The 20,000-nt window shown below is 44.9% G+C and overlaps 1 protein-coding gene across 4 annotated transcripts in view; it reads right to left on the bottom strand.

Annotated features, from left to right (window-relative positions):
- Positions 1–5,267: 5,267 nt before the first annotated feature.
- The window catches only part of itm2ba (integral membrane protein 2Ba), a 31,334-nt gene continuing 16,601 nt past the window's right edge, over positions 5,268–20,000 (bottom strand). Inside the window, exons 3-7 of one of the 4 annotated variants that reach the window (XM_063212442.1) lie at positions 19,132–19,221; positions 12,630–12,839; positions 11,298–11,408; positions 9,353–9,503; positions 5,268–6,122 (exon numbers count right to left, since the gene is read on the bottom strand). In XM_063212442.1, the coding sequence (XP_063068512.1) occupies positions 6,034–6,122; positions 9,353–9,503; positions 11,298–11,408; positions 12,630–12,839; positions 19,132–19,221 (651 nt within the window). In that variant the 3' untranslated portion in view covers positions 5,268–6,033. The remainder of the gene's footprint in view (positions 6,123–9,352; positions 9,504–11,297; positions 11,409–12,629; positions 12,840–19,131; positions 19,222–20,000) is intronic. The other 3 variants (XM_063212443.1, XM_063212444.1, XM_063212445.1) reach the window with 3 other exon arrangements.

Below are 20,000 nucleotides of genomic sequence, written 5' to 3'. Positions count from 1 at the left end.
TGTTTTTGTTTACTTTTGACACCTCTGCCCTGAACCTACTGCCCTAATCCCTAAAGTGACAGCCCCACCCCACCCCACCCCCTGAAATTGCCAAGGCCCCCCTCCATCCAAAGAACACCCCCCAGACTTCAGTTGTGTACTTGAGTGGTGAACATAAAGGGTACATCCCAATATGTGTCCTTGCCTCCTCCACTTGTGCTTGTCTCCTCGTCCCGCCTCCTGGCCCCTCCTCCGTGGAGAAAACGATAAAGTTTCCCAGCTGTCAGCCTCGCCACAACAACTTTTGAGGGACTGTTTTTCATTCACCATCCAAATTGCAAATGAGAAAAAGACTTTACAATTGAGCTTTTGCAAGATATTGAAATATAATGCTGTTGTCAGTGATGTCATCATGACGAGAAGCAAGTGGAGGAAGCAAGTGGAGGAGGCAAGGTCACATATTGGGATGCACCCAAAGGCTTGAGTTGAAGACCAGTCCTTAGAATGTGGGGACTCAACTTATTTCAAGAGGAACAATAAAATCTGTTGAAAAAACTGTCTGTGTGTCCTCTTGTGTTGTTTTTGTATACATGGGTTCTAAATTTTGTTTATAACCTGACTGCGCGCACGTAGCTGTGCGCCACAACACTCAACCTCTGATTGTTGGAAACCGCTGTCGGTCAAAAAATTATCTCATGTGGTTGGCTGCTCATGTCTTGCCCCTCCTCATAACATTGTGGTGATAAACACTGAGAACCCATGTATTGCTGTAAATGTGAAGTTTAATTTTAGTAGTTTATTTGACAGGGCCATGTTCAAGACCGTTCTAGACTAGTACCAGAGTTGGCAATTATTATCTCTGGTCCCTGGGCTGGGCGCTATAGTAATAACTATGCGCACATAATATAAAGCAAGGAAGTGTTTTGAGAGAGTGACAAGCCTCCATTTTGTCCTCAGCAGACTAGGGAAAATAAAGAAACATCCATAAAGCCATTGTCTCAAGCTTTTTTTGTTTTTGTCAGGGCGAAGGCTTTGGATTTGTAATGTAGATTGTAACTGAAGCAGAGGCAGCGTTATATCTAAGTAAATGCACTTTCCTTTTGCAATGAAACATCATTCCAAACATTGTGTTGATTAAAATGAGCAATTACTTGGGGGGGAAAATATGTAGAAATATGTTTGAAGGAACTTTTAAGTCTGTAGCCAAGTGACAAAACCTTAATCAGCGAGTGCACCATCAATGCAGATGTATACACACTGTGTGTGTGGTCTGAACGACCTAACCAGATGGCAATGTGATAGTGAAGTGAAGTGAAAGCCCTCCATATCCCATTGTCATTGTGACACAGCACACAAGTGAACACTGCACACAACTACATTTATGCCTCACCTGGCAAGGGGGCAGCCCCCAATGGAGCCCCAAGGGAGCAGTGCGGCGGGACGGTACAATGCTCAGGGTGCCTCAGTCATGGGGGAGGTTGGGGGAATGGCAGTTGGTGTACTGAATGTATGTAGGACAGTACAAGGAATTTGGTTTGGTGTTTTAACACCCCACACCACATAGGCCTACTGTTCTGAAAGTGAAGTGAAAGCCCATTGGGAAACTCCAACTCCCATTGTCATTGTGACACAGCACTCCACAGCACACAAGTGAACACTGCACACTACGAAATTGCATTTATGCCTCACCCATGCAAGGGGCAGCCCTCAGTGGCGCCCCATGGGGAGCAGTGCGGTGGGACGGTACCATGCTCAGGGTACCTCAGTCATGGAGGAGGATGGGGGAGAGCACTGGTTGATTACTCCCCCCACCAACCTACATACAATACCCCAACTGCCATTAATACGTGCATGCGTGAAATTAAGGACATGTGTGTTGACAAGACCATAGTACCAACAGATGAGCTGCTTCATACAGTTTGTAGGTCTGTGTGTGTCAGTTAGAGGTGGCCAAAGTAAAAGTAGAAGTAAGAATTACACCATAGATGTGAGTAAATGAGGGATGAATCTCCGCACGCTGGTATTCTTTGCTGGTAGTTTATTTGGTGAACAACGTGTTTCGCTGTTGCTTCATCAAGTTCATTCTAACATTACGCATGTCACACAAAGGTGATAAGGGTGATTACCTGGTCACATGACCTCAGCCACAGAATACCAGTGTGCGGTGATTCATCCTTCCTTTACTTGGATTACTGTGGGTACATTCCAATATGCACACTCCCGTCCTCCACTTGTGCTTGTGGCCTCGCCCCGCCTCCTGGTCCCGCCTCCGTGGAGAAAACAATTAAGTTTCCCTGCTGTCAGTCTAGCCGCAACAACTTTTGAGTGACTGTTTTCATTCACCATGCCAATTGCAAATGAGAAAATGACATTAAAATTATGCTTTTGAGAGATATTGGATTAATTTTCTGTCGTCAGTGACATCATCATGAGGTCACAAGCAGGCAAGTGAGCAAGGGAGGACGGAAGTCCGCATATTGGAATGCACTCTCTTACTGCACATCACCAGCACCTGAACAGTGGTTGTGCACAGGGATGCTACTTTGAGTACACCATAAATGTATTCTATCTACTTTGACTTACTAAGTGCAACACTAGCACATGATATTTACAAAGCGGTCACACCAGTTATTCTATAGTTTGTACGAGATGAGGTGGCTAGATGTTGTTATTACTGGAAATAAGATTGTATCTGTGGGGTTTTTCTCCATTAATGTCAGACAGGCACTCTTGATCTGGTGAGTTTACTGCAGATTTTATTCGGCCTACTGCTCCTAGATTTGGAACAGGAGACGTCTTAGCGAGAGACACCATTCTTGCTGATGTCTCTAGGTAGGAAGCCCACCAGCCTGTGGCATCGTCAGGTCTTTTATAGCTCTTGGCCCATCCAGGGCCAGGTACTTTACACATGCTAATTAGCTTGGCCCCACCTAAGCTGACAGACCTTCACACTCAACACAGACTAGCCTTAACACAACTGGAACTCTATATATAGTCACAGACATATACATCTATATTCCTGCATATACATGTACATCTAATAATCTGCATAAGAATCATATAAGTATAAAATTTAACCACATATACAATCAATGAAAAAGCTAAAAAAGAAAAGCCCCAAATTTGATCCAACCAGCGTAGAATCTCAGGTGGGCCTTCATCGCCAATGGTAACAGTAGACCAATTATTACTCGGTGAAGTTACTTGTGTTGTAGGGGAACTATGGAAGGTTTTGGTTTGTTACTTCTACTTTGGTCAACGCTGCTGTGTGTGTGTGTGTGTGTGTCTGTGTGTGTGTGTGTGTGTGTGTGTGTGTGTGTGTGTGTGTCTGTGTGTGTGTGTGTGTGTGTGTGTGTAATGCAATGACAAACAGTGCAGGAATGGAAGAGTTGTGACAGGAGTTCCTTTAAACATTGGTACTTTATTGGTGTCGTTAGTCCCAGAGAGTCCAGACAGTAGACTTTACACTGTATACGGCATACAGGTTAGTTGCAGACCACAGCTAGCTGGGGCCTACACTAACAAGCTGGTTCAGGAGTAAACCAGGTTAAGTGAAGAGGTAAATCATCTAATAGAAGAGCCTGGAGTCCTCTTTTGAAAATGAGGACTCAATGCTCTTCTATTAGATGATTTACGAGGACCCCATGCTCTTCTATTAGATGATTTACCTCATTACTTAATCTCGAGAAAATGAGATCTCCAGGCTCTTCTATTAGATGATTTACCTCATTACTTAATCTCGAGAAAATGAGGACTCCAGGCTCTTCTATTAGATGATTTACCTCATTACTTAATCTCGAGAAAATGAGGACTCCAGGCTCTTCTATTAGATGATTTACCTCATTACTTAATCTCGAGAAAATGAGGACTCCAGGCTCTTCTATTAGATGATTTACCTCTTAACTTAACCTGTAGTTGAAAATGAGGACTCCAGGCTCTTCTATTAGATGATTTACCTCTTAACTTAACCTGGTTTACTCCTGAACCAGCTTCTCAGTATAGGCCTCAGACTCAGCCCTGTATCATAACGATTATATCTCAAAAGAAATCCCTTAGCGCTCAGCATTTTACAAAAACTCAATTTAAAGATTCATTTTCACATTAAATATTGCAACAGTCTGATAATCGTTTTACAAATGTGCTTCCCTCTACATATAAATTTGTTTAAATATCTTGACAGTTTTTTTTTTTTTTTTAAATCTTATTTTCATTCTAGCTATTCTCAAAATGTCCTGTTTTCATAGAGAACGAGTTCTTGTTTGATTTATTTTCTTTCTTTTTTTTGTTAAGGAAATATATCATTGATTTGTGCAGTGTTGTAATGCGTACAGCAGGTAAAAGGAAAAGAAAATAAACAAAAAGATACCGACCGCCTCAGACACTACCTCACCATCACCACCATCTTTTGACTAGTACAAAAATTATCCTCTATGCAAGTATTGAATATATCCATGAGTGGCTGTTTCATACCCTACGTTTCCATAAGCCAGTTTTTTTTATTTTATTTATTTATTTTGAAATCCCTGTAAGTCTTATGGTGATGAATAGAGATGGACTGGTCAAGTCTAGAGAGTTGAAGCCCTGCCACCAACTGCATATTGCTCCAATTCACTCAAGCCAGGTGATAGCCTAGAAAATCTAGACGCCTCGTTAGCGATGATGCTGTCGATATGGTAGCATCCAGGCAAAAGATATACGGCCCTACAAATGCACAGTGCAGTATCTACCTGATTTGCCAAAAATGAGTTTATACTGACAAAGCATCATGGTCCAAATGTGTCCCGTTTTAGAGATATAATGGCTATGTCAAATTTGCAGTAACAAGATTATCCAACCTAATACCTTCAAATACCTTTGAAGGCATTTTCTTTGTTTCAATGAGGTTACTGCACTCCGCAGTTACTGCACTTTGCCTGTGTGGGGCAGTATAGATGACGGGCTGAACTCTCTGGGTCCAGTTGGTTTGGTTCTGCTGCGGACGACTGCGTGAAAACTTCACAGTGCAGAATTCATCCTCAGACCAGACCAGGGCTCCATCCTACCACCAACCAAATTTAGATTTTTACGTTTGTGTCTCTAAACAAACTAAATGTGTGTGTGCACATGTGTGTGTGTGTGCAACTAAGTATTTGAAATATGTTCATTCTTTGTGCAGCTATACACCGAAGCGTGTCGGAGTGATTTGTGTTTAGTTTTTTTCTTTTGTACATTTCATTTAGAAAAACATTACGTAAAGCATGGACAAACTTTCAATGGAGAGAGAAAAAAAAATCAAAAACATCAAAACATACAAAAGACACCCTTGTGGACTTTAATATTGCTGAAAGATGGAAAACAAAAAGGGCCAAACCAAGCTTCATGTACACTGTCTGAAACACACACACGCACACACTCACACACACTGGCTTGATTGGTCACACGTTCGCTTCACTCGTTCGCTCACGCTGGCTATCTGGCTGGCCACACACACACACACACACACACACACACACACACACACACACACACACACACACACACACACACACACACACACACACACACACACACACACACACACACACACACACCGCCCCTCTCTTGGTCAGTCGTTCACATCACTCGTTCACACTGGCTATCTGGCAGGTTAACTACTTGCTGTTACTGTCAAAAAAATAAACACAAAAACAAAAAACCATCACAAAAATGAACAAACAAAGAAATAAAAAAACGGGGAAAACTAAACAAGTCGGACCACCACCAGGACAGGAAACAGTAACAGCCGTGGAAAGGAAGTAGAATACAGTACAGTACAGTAGAGTAGAGTACAGTAGAGTAGAGGGGCTAAGATATGGTTGTAAATTTACACTGCACTCCAGTAGAAATCAGCAATATAGAGTGGTTGTTGTGTAGCGAGTGGCGACACAGGGTGTGTGTGTGTGTGTGTGTGTGTGTGTGTGTGTGTCGCCTCTCGTCACGTCACGTTACATCACTTCTCGTCATCGCGCCGCGTCACATAACATCACGTGGCATGACGGCGCGTCCTCTCCTCTCCTCTCCTCTCCGCTGGGCTCTCTAAGGGTTGCAGATCTCCGTCTCCACCACAAACTTGTTCTCGAAGTGGCGGATCTTGAAGCAGTCCAGAGCCTCGCGCTTTTGCATGCCTGAGGAGGAGGGGACAGAACACGGAACTCAGAACTCAGAACACAGAACTCAGAACACAGAACCCAGACACACACATCTTAAAGGGATACGGTGCAGGAAATGGTCAAAAAAGGTATTGCAACTATGCTCATTAACTGGGCTGCCTGTTGCCAAATTTGATCTTTACATGAAAGTTAACCAAGTAATAAACAAATATTTTCTAGTATGGTCCAAGTACAGTCTTTTTTGCAGCTAAAAATGGCTATTTCTGGAAATTCAAAATGGCGGACCATGGAGAAGATCCCCCTATTCATGTATGAAAAGTGCAATTTTTCCAGTCATAATGAATACTTAGAATTTGATGGTGGTGGTAAGTATTCATGAAAAAAAGTTAACATTAGTGAATGGGCAGCATAAATTCTGGAAATAAACAACTAAAAATCTCACACAGTGTCCCTTTAACCGCCCTGAGGAGACAGGGGACAGAACACGGAACTCAGAACACTGAACACAGAACTTAGAACACAGAGGACAGAACACAGAACTCAGAACACAGAACTCAGACACACACGTTTTCTGCATGCCTGAGGAGGGAAACAGACCGAACTCAGAACTCGACACAATATACGTTACATTACATTTCACTTAGCTGACACTTAAATCCAAAGCGGTTTACAGTTATTTACCAGGTATTGCCTACAGCCATTGGAGCAGTGTCAAATCCATATGACCGGTACGAAATTTGATGTTGTTTGACAGCAATATTGATATCACGATATTACCGTAATGCGATATATTGCACAGCCCTGGTAGATGTAATGGTGTTATGCAGATGTTTGCGGTGGGGTAGGGACTAGATGAGAGAGTTTAGAGAGTGCTGTGTCTGTGAGACGAGATGCGAGAGATCAGAGATGCTGCGTGAGATGGGGTTGACACCTTTACAGGCTGCGTGAGATGGGGCTGACACTTTTACAGGCTGCGTGAGATGGGGCTGACACCTTTACAGGCTGCGTGAGATGGGGTTGACACCTTTACAGGCTGCGTGAGATGGGGTTGACACCTTTACAGGCTGCGTGAGATGGGGCTGACACCTTTACAGGCTGCGTGAGATGGGGCTGACACCTTTACAGGCTGCGTGAGATGGGGCTGACACCTTTACAGGCTGCGTGAGATGGGGCTGACACCTTTACAGGCTGCGTGAGATGGGGCTGACACCTTTACAGGCTGCGTGAGATGGGGCTGACACCTTTACAGGCTGCGTGAGATGGGGCTGACACCTTTACAGGCTGCGTGAGATGGGGCTGACACCTTTACAGGCTGCGTGAGATGGGGCTGACACCTTTACAGGCTGCGTGAGATGGGGCTGACACCTTTACAGGCTGCGTGAGATGGGGCTGACACCTTTACAGGCTGCGTGAGATGGGGCTGACACCTTTACAGGCTGCGTGAGATGGGGTTGACACCTTTACAGGCTGCGTGAGATGGGGTTGACACCTTTACAGGCTGCGTGAGATGGGGCTGACACTTTTACAGGCTGCGGTAAGCAGGAGAGGAAGTGGGAAGCAGGCTTAGCACGTTAGCAGGTCAACACCACTGCAGCAGCCTGGGTGAGGGTGAGGGTGTGTGTGTGTGTGTGTGTGTGTGTGTGTGTGTGTGTGTGTGTGTGTGCAAAAATAAATTTGTTTTCATGAGAATGTGGTAAGTGGTGGTGGTGTGTGTGTGTGTGTGTGTGTGTGTGTGTGTGTGTGTGTGTGTGTGTGTGTGTGTGTGTGTGTGTGTGTGTGTGTGTGTGTGTGTGTGTGTGTGTGTGTGTGTGTGTGTGTGGGTTGGCTGATATGACCTGACAAGACGGTTGGGAATTTGGTTTGGTGTTTAACACACCACACCACACCACTTTCTGTCCTACATAGACGTACAAGAACACGAATTGCAATTAGGCAATCGCCTACGTGCATGTGTCAATGTACCTTACAAAGGCAAAGTGCAGTAACTATACCACCATGGAAACTGAGATAAGGCCTTCAAAGGATATTATAGTTTCTGCAAATTTGCCATATGTCTATAACCGGCCGGGCACCATAAGGCTTGGTCACAAAATGTAAAGGAGGTGTAATGTTGACCATGTTCAGTCTAAACTCAACGTTGACAAAATGTGTAGTTACTGCACTTTGTCTTTGTAGGGCAGAATGTACCTTACATGTCTGTTTACAAGACTATCGTACCAACATTTCATCATGCATAGGCGCATCTATGACACGCTGATTCGAACCCACTATCGCGTGTGTCCAATACGCATTTCCAAGTTAAGGCGTGCTCCACAACGCCCTGTGACAGGTTAGGTTTAGGGATGGTTTTGGTTTAGGCACAATTTAGGTAGAAATTCGCCTAATCTCGCTGTTCTTGGCAAAAGTAAAGCAGCAGAAACATTGCTTTACTGACAGGTTAGGTTTAGGGGTGGTTTTGGTTAGGGCACAGCAAAGCATATTTGCGTTTAGTAACAGAAATGCGCTGTGACAAAACAAAATCACCGACACGGCGGGAAAACTGTGCAAACCTCGTCACGTGTCAAAAATGCATGAAATTGCTTTACCGTTGCGTTGAGGAGCACGCTTTAACTTCAAAATGCGTCGCATCAACACGCTGATGTGGTTCGAGCACCCCCCACGCAAATTTATGGTGTGCTGATGGCCACGCAAGCATGGATTTACTGCGGATTCACTGCATATTATGCACAGTCGTTTTGGGGAATACTCTTTTCCAATAGTCAATGAGTTAAACTGCACTTCAGATGGACCCTTCCAGCATACAATTCACCATGCAATTAAAAACAAACTAATATTCATTACATGTAATGCTACATATAAAACACACATATCCACCATTGCTCTATTCAGCTCGCGCACCCCCTAATGGCAGGCCGCGCACCCCCAGGGGTGCACGCACTCCAGTTTGGGAAACTCTGCGCTAAAGCATGATAACAGCCTGATCGTACCAATGATGAGCGATTTCCTCTGCAGTTTGTAGGTGTGTGTGTGTGTGTGTGTGTGTGTGTGTGTGTGTGTGTGTGTGTGTGTGTGTGTGTGTGTGTGTGTGTGTGTGTGTGTGTTACCTATGATGTGGTCTCTCCTCTGCAGTTTGTAGGTGTCCTTGCCCCTGCACAGGTGTGTGTGTGTGTGTGTGTGTGTGTGTGTGTGTGTGTGTGTGTGTGTGTGTGTGTGTGTGTGTGTGTGTGTGTGTGTGTGTGTTATACCCATGATGTGGTCTCTCCGCTGCAGTTTGTAGGTGTCCTTGCCCCGGCACAGGCGCCTGATGAAGGTCCCCAGGGGCTCCAGGTCGTCAATGCGCTCAGTCACCATCATCTGCTCATGGACCAGGTAGGACTGGGGCAGGTAGGTACCGGCCTGGGAGACAGACAGATAACATTACAATGAATTACAGGTAACATCAGAGAGAGTAGAGAGAGAGAGGTTCCATTGGCCCATTGTTTCCGGGTTCTATTATTGCAAGGGGGAGGGGGGGGGGGGGATCCCCCTTTAGGCAGACCTAGGCAGACCTAAGGACTGTTCTATTCAATGCTAGGAGCATTATGACACGCCCCTTTAGGCAGACCGGAACCTGGTCACGTTAGGTGCCCATAGAAACCTATTATGTTGGCATATCTCTATATACTTAAAGAATCTCTGGTAACATTCTATTATAACACCAGGTAACATTCTAATGTAACACCAGGTAACATTCTAATGTAACACCAGGTAACATTCTAATTAACTACAGGTAACATTCTAGTGAACCAAAAGTAACATTCTAATGAACTACAGGTAACATTCTAATTAACTACAGGTAATATTCTAGTGAACCAAAAGTAACATTCTAATGAACTAAAGCACTAGGTGGGACTGGGGCAGGTAGGTACCGGCCTCGAACTCACACAGGTAACTCTGGTTTAACGGTAATACATAACGTTACAATCATTCTGTGCTTTTGACCCAGTAGAGACTCGGTAGGCACTAGGTGCCCACCTCAACACATGACAATCACGTCGTGAGACAACCACACGCCAACCTGCTGCACCAGAGACTCTGCCCTAAGCCAGAGGTCCATAACCCCAGGTAGTAGGGATGCACAGATACCGATACTGCTCATTATACTCGTACTCGTACTGTCAAGCACTTGCCGATATCAGGAACGACACTGCTATTAGACAAAACAATGCAAAATCTTGTCACGTTCTGTGGACTTGAAAGCAGCATGGGAAAAAGTGCCACCTGATACATTTACTAACGTTTAAATCTACATGGACATGGACAATAAAAATATCACAGGTGAAAAAAAACAAGGTCATGCATTTATTTTCATTGTATTTTGGTGGTAAAAGGTATCGGTATCGGTACTCGGTATCGGCAAGTACACAAATGAATGTACTCGTACTTGTATCGGTTTTCAAAAAAGTGGTATCGGTGCATCCCTAAGGTAGGACTGAGACAGGTACAACATCATTCCAAGGCCATAACCCTCCACACGCCACCCTGCACCAGAGACTCTATCTGCCCTGAGTCAGATAGAGGTCCATCACCCCTCCTGATGGAAACAAGTCACTGAGGACTTTATTGCTTTAACAAAAACAAAGCTACAGAGCCGCTCCGATCGCAGAGATTAACACCTGCTGTGCTGTGAGCCATATCCCCCTAAAGGACTTTCACTGCTCGCATTATGTGCAATACACTTAGCTTAGGCTCTTACCCAGAGAGGTTTATGGCAACCAGCTCAGGGCAATTAGGCCTATTTAGGTACGGGGAATCCCTCCCCCCAGCAGCAGAGCGGGGTTTTGGACCGTTGGAGTTATTTAGGTAGTTGGGCATTCCCTCTACAGCTGGGTTTGCCTGGTTCTCATGCAGACCCGTTGTGCTTCCTGCATCTTCGTTAAACTTGGTAACACAACCATCGTGAGAACCAGGTTACTGTAGGTTTGACATGGCAACAGAAAAATGAGAAGTATACTGTATACACACACACACACACCCACACACACACACTGATGCTTCTCTAGAACTGTGATGTGTTCAAGGAAGTCTTGTGGAGGCATACACACGCACACACACACGCACACGCACACACACACAGACAGACACAGACAAACACAGACAGACACAGACACAGACACAGACACAGACACAGACACACAGCTTCTCTAGTACCTTGATGTTGATGAGCAGTTCCAGGAAGTCTCGCGGGGGCATGACGATGGAGGTGTTGAGGGGGATGACATAGCACTTGTTCAGGTTCAGGTCCAGGTAGGCAGTCAGGCGCTAGAGAGGAGAAAGGAAAATATTAGATTAAAATCATATTTCTTGGGGCCGTTTGGCCTTTATTATTACAGGACAGTTTGAGAGTAGACAGGAAATGATTAGGAGAGAGAGATGGGGCAGGGTCGGGAAATGACCCCGGCCGGACTCGAACCGGGGTCCCCGTGGGCATGCAAGCCCAAATGTAAAAAAAAAATCATTATTATCATTATTATCATTATTATAATCATCATTAAAATCATATTTCAAAAGAAAGAAGTTTACCGCACACTTGTTTAACTTTTTGCTCTTTTATTCAGAATGAACAATGTGTTTGTGAACGAACCTGATGGCGCACAGAGGCGAAACACGTTGTTCTCTCTGTGCGTGCGTGTGTGCGTGCGTGCTTGCATGTATGCATGCGTGCGTGTTATACATAGGTTTCCCATTTACAAACATTTGCGCTGTGAGGAGGGGAGAGATGCTGAGCAGCCAACCACGGGAGCTCATTTTTTGAGTGACAGCAGTTTCCAACAATCAGAGGATGAAGAGTGCGCAGCCAGGGATTGTTTACAAACGAGTTCTCACTCTATCAAAGTCGTGCACGTGTGTAATATGTCTCCTCACCCTGTTGAAGTCATGCACGTGTCGTGTGTAATATGTCTCCTCACCCTGTTGAAGTCGTGCACGTGTCGTGTGTAACATGTCTCCTCACTCACCCTGTCAAAGTCGTGCACGTGTCGTGTGTAACATCTCTTCCCACCCTGTTGAAGTCGTGCACGTGTGTAACATCTCTCCTCACTCACCCTGTTGAAGTCCTGCACGTGTCGTGTGTAACACCTCTCCTCACCCTGTTGAAGTCCTGCACGTGTCGTGTGTAACACCTCTCCTCACTCACCCTGTTGAAGTCGTGCACGTGTCGTGTGTAACATGTCTCCTCACTCACCCTGTCAAAGTCGTGCACGTGTGTAACATCTCTCCTCACCCTGTCAAAGTCGTGCACGTGTGTAACATCTCTCCTCACCCTGTCAAAGTCGTGCACGTGTCGTGTGTAACATCTCTCCTCACCCTGTCAAAGTCGTGCACGTGTGTAACATCTCTCCTCACCCTGTTAAAGTCGTGCACGTGTCGTGTAACATCTCTCCTCACCCTGTTAAAGTCGTGCACGTGTCGTGTGTAACATGTCTCCTCACTCACCCTGTCAAAGTCGTGCACGTGTCGTGTGTAACACCTCTCCTCACTCACCCTGTTGAAGTCGTGGACGATGTCGGCGGGGTCGCTGGAGCTGAACTCGGGCACGGGCACGTTGATGTGCGCGACCTCGTCGTCCTCCAGGATGCGCACGGTCTCCTGGATACGACGAAGCTGAGCCGGCAGTTCCTCGGGCTCCTCCTCCGCAATCATGTAGTCACCACCCTCCATGTAGTCAACACCACAGAAGTACACCGGGCCCTGCTGGAGAGATGGAGGGAGAGAGAGAGAGAGAAAGAGAGAGAGAGAGAGAGAGAGAGAGAGAGAGAGAGAGATTTATGGTTATCAATCAGCTATTATATATAGTCACCGGCCTCTATGTACTGTAGTCCACGTCACAGAAGTACAAGGGGCCCTGCTAGGGAGAGAAAGAGGGAGAGGGGGAGGGAGAGAGAGAGAGAGAGAGAGAGAGAGAGAGAGAGGGGGGGGGGGGGGGAGAGAGAGAGAGAAAGAGAGAGAGAGGGGAGAGAGAGGGGGGGGGAGAGAGAGAGAGAGAGAGAGAGGGAGGGAGGGAGGGAGGGAGAGAGGGTGGGGGGAGAGATAGAGAGAGAGGGATGAAGAGAGCGGGAGAGAGAGATAGAGAGAGAGAGAGAGAGGGAGAGAGAGGGGAGAGAGAGAGAGAGAGAGAGAGAGAGAGAGAGAGAGAGATTTATGGTTATCAATCAGCTATTATACATAGTCACCGGCCTCTGTGTAGTCCACCTCACAGAAGTACAAGGGGCCCTGCTAGGGAGAGAAAGAGGGAGAGAGATAAAATGATATGAAAAAGAAGACAGAAATATAGGGAAGAAAAGGTACGAGAAATAGAGACAGAGCAAGACAGAGTGCAAGATTTGTATGACATGACGGCAAGAGAGGGGAGGAGGAGATGGAAACATGGGATGAAAGAGGAAGAGAGAAGAAAAGAATACAGCAGGAGAAGGGAGAGAGAAAAGACTGATGAAGGAAAAGAGGGAGAGAAAGAGAAAAGAAACACAATCTTCTCCTCTCATCCACCTTCTTGAGTGTAAGCGGCTGAAACCTTGAGACGTGTCCCGGGTGTTTGCAGCAGTGTTGCCAGATTGGGCGGGTGCCCGCCCAATTGGGCTACTTGGGATGAGCGTCGGCGGGCAAAAAACGGGAAAAATTGACCATTTGGCGGTTTTTTAAGCCGTTTTGGGCCCATAGAAGTCAATGTAATATGTTGAATTTGGGCGGAATTTAGCGCATTTTGGCTTTTGAGAACCTTTTGGGCGGGATTTGGTCAGACACATCTGGCAACACTGTGCCCAGGTGTTTGCAGTGGGCTAAAAGCAGCATGTTCATCAGCGCATATCGTCACCTTGCTAAAATAATCACCAGTCATTGGTATGCCACTCTCGCCACAGGCAGGGGTGTGAGGTGTCATTTTGGGTAGGGTACGTGCGAACATCCAAAAACACTTTTTGCAGGTGCCAGACACCTGAAGACGGTAGGTCTGCACACTGCCAAATACGCTCCAGAAAAGAAACTTTATTTAATTAAAACAAGCAACGTTTTAATCACCCTGAATCTTGTTAAAGGAATTAAAGATATACTGATGAAGATCCAGGGTGATTGACACGTTGCGTGTTTTCATTAAACAAAGTTTATTTTTTCAAGCTCATTTGGCCGTGTGCAGAGCTTCCTTCTTCAAAAGGGGTGTGATGGTGTGACATTCAAACTGTCACACTAACGGGCCAGGCCCTTGTAATCAGCATTTATAGGCCTTGTTTTGTAGCCTGGAGTCCAGGGTTCAAATGCGGATGGAGCAACATCTCTATTGATCAACATGATCTGGATAATTTCAATTAATCTTCAAAGACCAATCACCACGCACAGCACATACATGTAGGAGCAGAGTTGAACATCCCGGATTCAGAAAGCAAAAGTCTGACTCCTGCCACATATTTGTTCCAAGCAATTCACTAGTTTAATCAATCCATTCACTAATCCCAATTTGTTAGCCAGATAGATTACTTTTTTAGGGAGTTGTTAAGTCCCAAGTAAGACAGGTGGAGGAATACGTGACAGACTTTGCACTTTCTTGATCCAGGGGTTTGTTTCTCAAAACCATATTTGCCAACTTAACTTAGCTACTTACATGGTTGCAATGCAATTTCCCATTGGCAACTACCCAAGTTGCTAACTGGCTAGCAGCTATGCTTTCAAGAAACACACCCCAGTTTTTGCAAACCTCTGAGAGTAGGAAAGCCGACAATAGAAGTGAATAGAGAGACCCACCATCATCACCACCACCATCGAGTGCGAGCAGTAGCAGTAGCAGTGGCAGAAGCAGCAAAAGCAATAAACACCATTGACGATAAGCTATAAGCACCATTGGCAATGTTAACATGCACACCAACAACCAAACGACGGGGCAAGATTATTAGTCGTTTTATTTTTTGTAAGTCCAAAAACAAAACCGTGATTGACTATGCTTGCATGCATACTGATGATGCACAGTCATGCGATGCTTTTGAAATTGTTATAGTCTTGATTCAGTCTTGTTGATAAACTACCAGATCATTTGCTTTTCATGCATTTTAAGCACCGTAAACTGATTATTTTAATGTAAATTTAATACATAGATTTGACCTCAAAACCTGACATGATTGTCATGCAACCTCATTCTTCATGCATTTAGAGCTTGTGGTCAATCAGTGGTCTAAATGTGCTGCATAAACACCCATAGACCTCTGGGGAAGACACCCAAGACATGGAGGGGGAAGGATGAAGGAAAATAGACAGAACAAGAAAAAGAAGTTCCCCTTCCTTCATTTGACTTGAACTCCTTAAACTGGCACTCCAATGCCACTTTACTTTCATCTTGACAATGTACCACACAGATGGAGAGAGAAGAAGAGGAGAAGGAGGAGGAGGAGGAAGGGAAATAAGAACAAAATGAAGAAGAAGAAGAAGAAGAAGAAGAAGAAGAAGAAGAAGAAGAAGAAGAAGAAGAAGAAGAAGAAGAAGAAGAAGAAGAAGAAGAAAAGACAGAAGAAGAGCAACAACAAAAGACAGAAGAAGAAGAAGAAGAAGAAGAAGAAGAAGAAGAAGAAGAAGAAGAAGAAGAAGAAGAAGAAGAAGAAGAAGAAGAAGAAGAAGAAGAAGGAGTATTTTTCCCCCTTCTTCATTTCCCTTGTCCTTAAACTGTCCTCCATAGCCAGTCCTCCACAGTGTCTTGAGTGAGCTAATTAAGTCGTTAAGTGATTAAAGGCTCTGGTGGCAGCTGTGTGGAGTCCCCATGCCAAGTCAAGGACGGACCAAGATGGCGGGCGGCAGTTGGCCGTACAGTAAGGAGCCAAGATGGCGGGCGGCAGTTGGAGCAAAGTAAGGAGCCAAGATGGCGGGCGGCAGTTGGCCGTACAGTAAGGAGCCAAGATGGCGGGCGGCAGTTGGCCGTACAGTAAGGAGCCAAGATGGCGGGCGGCAGTTGGCCGTACAGTAAGGAGCCAAGATGGCGGGCGGCAGTTGGAGCAAAGTAAGGAGCCAAGATGGCGGGCGGCAGTTGGAGCCATAGAGGTAGAAAATAACACTAGAGAGGACCCCGCCCCCCTTTTTACGGCAATCTGTAGCGGCCATTATCTGGAGGTAGATCAGAGAAATGGAAATTAACGGAGAACGAGGCTCACCTCTGTCAAAAATGGCTTAATCATGTGAAAATGTCCATTAACAAGGACAATAGTTGGACAATAGTTGAAGTGTGCTGCTAACTATGTTCATAAAAGATATTATTTTATTTTTAAATGTATTTTATCGACTCATATGATTTAAGTAGATATTTAGCCTGACATTTCAAATCTGGTCTTTGTAAATATGAAGTAACACTTTAATCACAGTTTTAGTTAATTTCCTGACAGGGGTGGGCGTGTTCTCCATTGACTTGCATTGCCTGAAAGTACCTACACTACCTACGGAAGTTGGGAAGCTCCAGCTGCCATTTCCCAGTGCTGTCGCAAATTGCTGTGTCCTCTCTAGTGTTATTTTCTACCTCTATGGTTGGAGCACAGTAAGGAGCCAAGATGGCGGGCGGCTCAAACTACACGACTATCGGCCTGATTCTCGGCTAAAACCCCCCCTTACGACAACCGGTGGAACGTTACCCCCCACGACCATCGCAAACGATTGTCGGGAAAGATTTCCTCATTGTGTGCGACGTTCCAAGATAGAACTTTGGCAGCTCAAAGAGTCGCCGAGGCATTGTCGGGCATTGTCTCTGTGGTTGCAAGCAGGGATAAGATTGACAGTTGCGATTCTCTTCTAGTGTGTGTCTCTTCTGCTGCTTGTGGCCTCATGACCAGGGCGAAATATTTCACCACCAGCCAAAATGGCTATTGGATGCTGATCTTTAGGGCTGTAACGATATTGTATCGAACCAAGAAATCGCGAGATGCAGAGTACGACCAGGGCGAAATATTTCACCACCAGCCAAAATGGCTATTGGATGCTAATCTTTAGGGCTGTAACGATATTGTATCGAACCAAGAAATTGCGAGATGCAGAGTACGACCAGGGCGAAATATTTCACCACCAGCCAAAATGGCTATTGGATGCTAATCTTTAGGGCTGTAACGATATTGTATCGAACCAAGAAATCGCGAGATGCAGAGTACGACCAGGGCGAAATATTTCACCACCAGCCAAAATGGCTATTGGATGCTAATCTTTAGGGCTGTAACGATATTGTATCGAACCAAGAAATCGCGAGATGCAGAGTACGACCAGGGCGAAATATTTCACCACCAGCCAAAGTGGCTATTGGATGCTAATCTTTAGGGCTGTAACGATATTGTATCGAACCAAGAAATCGCGAGATGCAGAGGACGCACAATACTGTATCGCAGGCGTCACCAACGTGGTGCCCACGGGCGCCAAGTAGCCCTCCAAGAGCTTCTGAGGTGCCCACCAAGGATGTTAATAGATACTGCACAACAAGATTTAAGTCACAGTTAATACTATTCTTCATCTAAATAGCCTATGATATTCTTTATTTACAACTTATAAAGATTTGTTTTTTATAACCTAATAAGCAAACTATCATTCAATCATAATGTGACTTGAGAAAGATATCAAGATATCGGTAGAGGATTTTGAATGAAGTAGCCCTCGGGTAGCCCCAAGTAGCCCTCAGACCCATAAAGGTTGGGGACCCCTGCTGTATCGTGATGGAGGAATGCAGTATCGCTTCAGTCGAGAACACAACCACATGATATGATGTGATAGTGATGTGATAGTGCTTCCAAGCTTCAAGTCAATATCATTATTATTATTATTTTTTTTAAATCATCAGTAGCTTCTTGCAACCTATTCTACCTCTAAACGAGCGTGTGTGTGTGTACGTGTGTGTGTGTGTACGTATGTGTGTGTGTGTGTGTATGCATGTGGTATTGCAGTCTCATGCTCTTATGTGCTTCGCGTGTTATGGTCGCCTGTTTTCAGCACGCGAATCTCTTCATCAAAACTTGTGGTGTTCTCATCTTCCTGTAACTCACTGTGTTATGTATGCATATGATCAACACAAGTTAGCTATCTAGCCACGATGGAGACCACAGCCGACCTCTCACTTTCCATGACGCCATGACACTTTTTGATAGTGCTGCCGTTGAGTGGAGGTGCAAAATGCACACCACAAACAGAGGTGCTGGCAACCAGAAAATACACTTGCAGGAGGAGAGAAGTGCCGCACACTCTCAAGTTAAATAAACATTTTAATGTGACAACGTTTCGGCCTGTCGACCTTCCTCAGGTCACGTGAAAAACTGTTTTTAATGTGACAACGTTTCGGCCTGTCTGCCTTTCTCGTGACCTGAGGAAGGCCGACAGGCCTAAACGTTGTCACATTAAAAACTGTTTATTTAACTTGAGAGTGTGCGTCACTTCTCTCCTCCTGCAAATGCTGCCGTTATCGAAAACATGTTGTTGTTTTTATTATCTACTCACATGAACCAGTTTCAGTTTGACAGCCGAAAGCCTTCAAGTTACTCTGATGAGGAACCAAAACCACAGAATCTTCTAGTAGGGCACTTTTGTGAGGAGGGGGGGTTCTAAAATGTCACAACCCTCCCCTTTCTGCTAAACATGTAGGAGTTCTTGCTGCTCCCATAATTGCATTTATTCTTTGTAAAACAAAAGAAATACCAGGAAATCCAGTGGCAGCCATTGTACTGCTGAACAGGTGAACATAAAACATAGACCATAGAACATGGAAAACCTAAGATAGAGGATCTGTACGTTATCCAGTATGTTCTATGTATTTTTTAGAGAGCAAAGAAGGTCAGGGTTTCCCCCAGCACAAAAATTCCGTGGATCATTCTGATTCTGACTTTTGAAAATTAAGTAAAGAAATAAACGAAACGCAATGATTTTGCAATGGGTGTGCATGTGAACATAGCCTGTTGGGGGTTGTGGGCACAGTACAGTAGAAGTTTGCGCTTGTGAAGAAGACTTGGGGAGGTTGGAGCATCCCATTGGATTAGAAGTTAAGATCCAGACAAACCTGATCGTCATAATCATCTACAGCTTCAACATCTAGATGATACTGTGGTGGTCTGGCCACGTGGAGAGGGCTCTTAGGGCCCTTAGCCGCCTGGAAAGGGGAGAGCAGGGTTCTTAAAGGGGTATGCCACTGTTTTGGGAGACTTTCACTAGCTTAGCGACATATTCCCTCTTTTAACTTGTCTTAAAGCAAGGCAACGGCTTACATGAAAAATAAGACACGTTACCACCTTTATAAACCCCAGCCAACGATTTTAACTGTATTAAGCCCCAAAATAGTGGCATACCCCTTTAAAGGTGCACTGTGTAAGATTTTTAGTTGTTTATTTCCAGAATTCATGCTACCTATTCACTAATGTTACCTTTTTCACGAATACTTACCACCACCATCAAATTTTAAGTATTCATTATGACTGGGAAAATTGCACTTTTCATACATTAAAAGGGGAATCTTATGCATAGTCCGCCATTTTGAATTTCCAGATATAGACATTTTTAGCTGCAAAAATGACTGTACTTATGCCATACTAGAAAATATTAGTTTATTACTTAGTAAACTTTCATTAAAAGATCAAATTTGGCAATAGGCAACCCAGTTTCAATGAGCAGCATAGTTGCAGTACCTTTTTTGACCATTTCCTGCACAGTGCACCTTTAAGCCTCGCTCACATACGCCGCTGCTAGCTGCTCGCTGCTCGCTCAGCGAGTGAAGCCAACAGACTGTCTACGCGTGTGTTCCAACGAGGAGAGTAGATGAGGACAATCGATGCGATGTGGGCAGATACCCAGTTGAAAATATTTTAACTTTGAGCGAGGCGAGTAAGCGAGTAACCAATTGGAATGGTTACCAACGTTGTTTAGCGAACATGT

Source organism: Engraulis encrasicolus, chromosome 12, assembly GCF_034702125.1.
Source record: "Engraulis encrasicolus isolate BLACKSEA-1 chromosome 12, IST_EnEncr_1.0, whole genome shotgun sequence".
Taxonomy (NCBI): Eukaryota; Metazoa; Chordata; class Actinopteri; order Clupeiformes; family Engraulidae; genus Engraulis; species Engraulis encrasicolus.
Note: the sequence above shows the minus strand (reverse complement) of the source record. Positions and strands in the feature narration are given on the sequence as shown.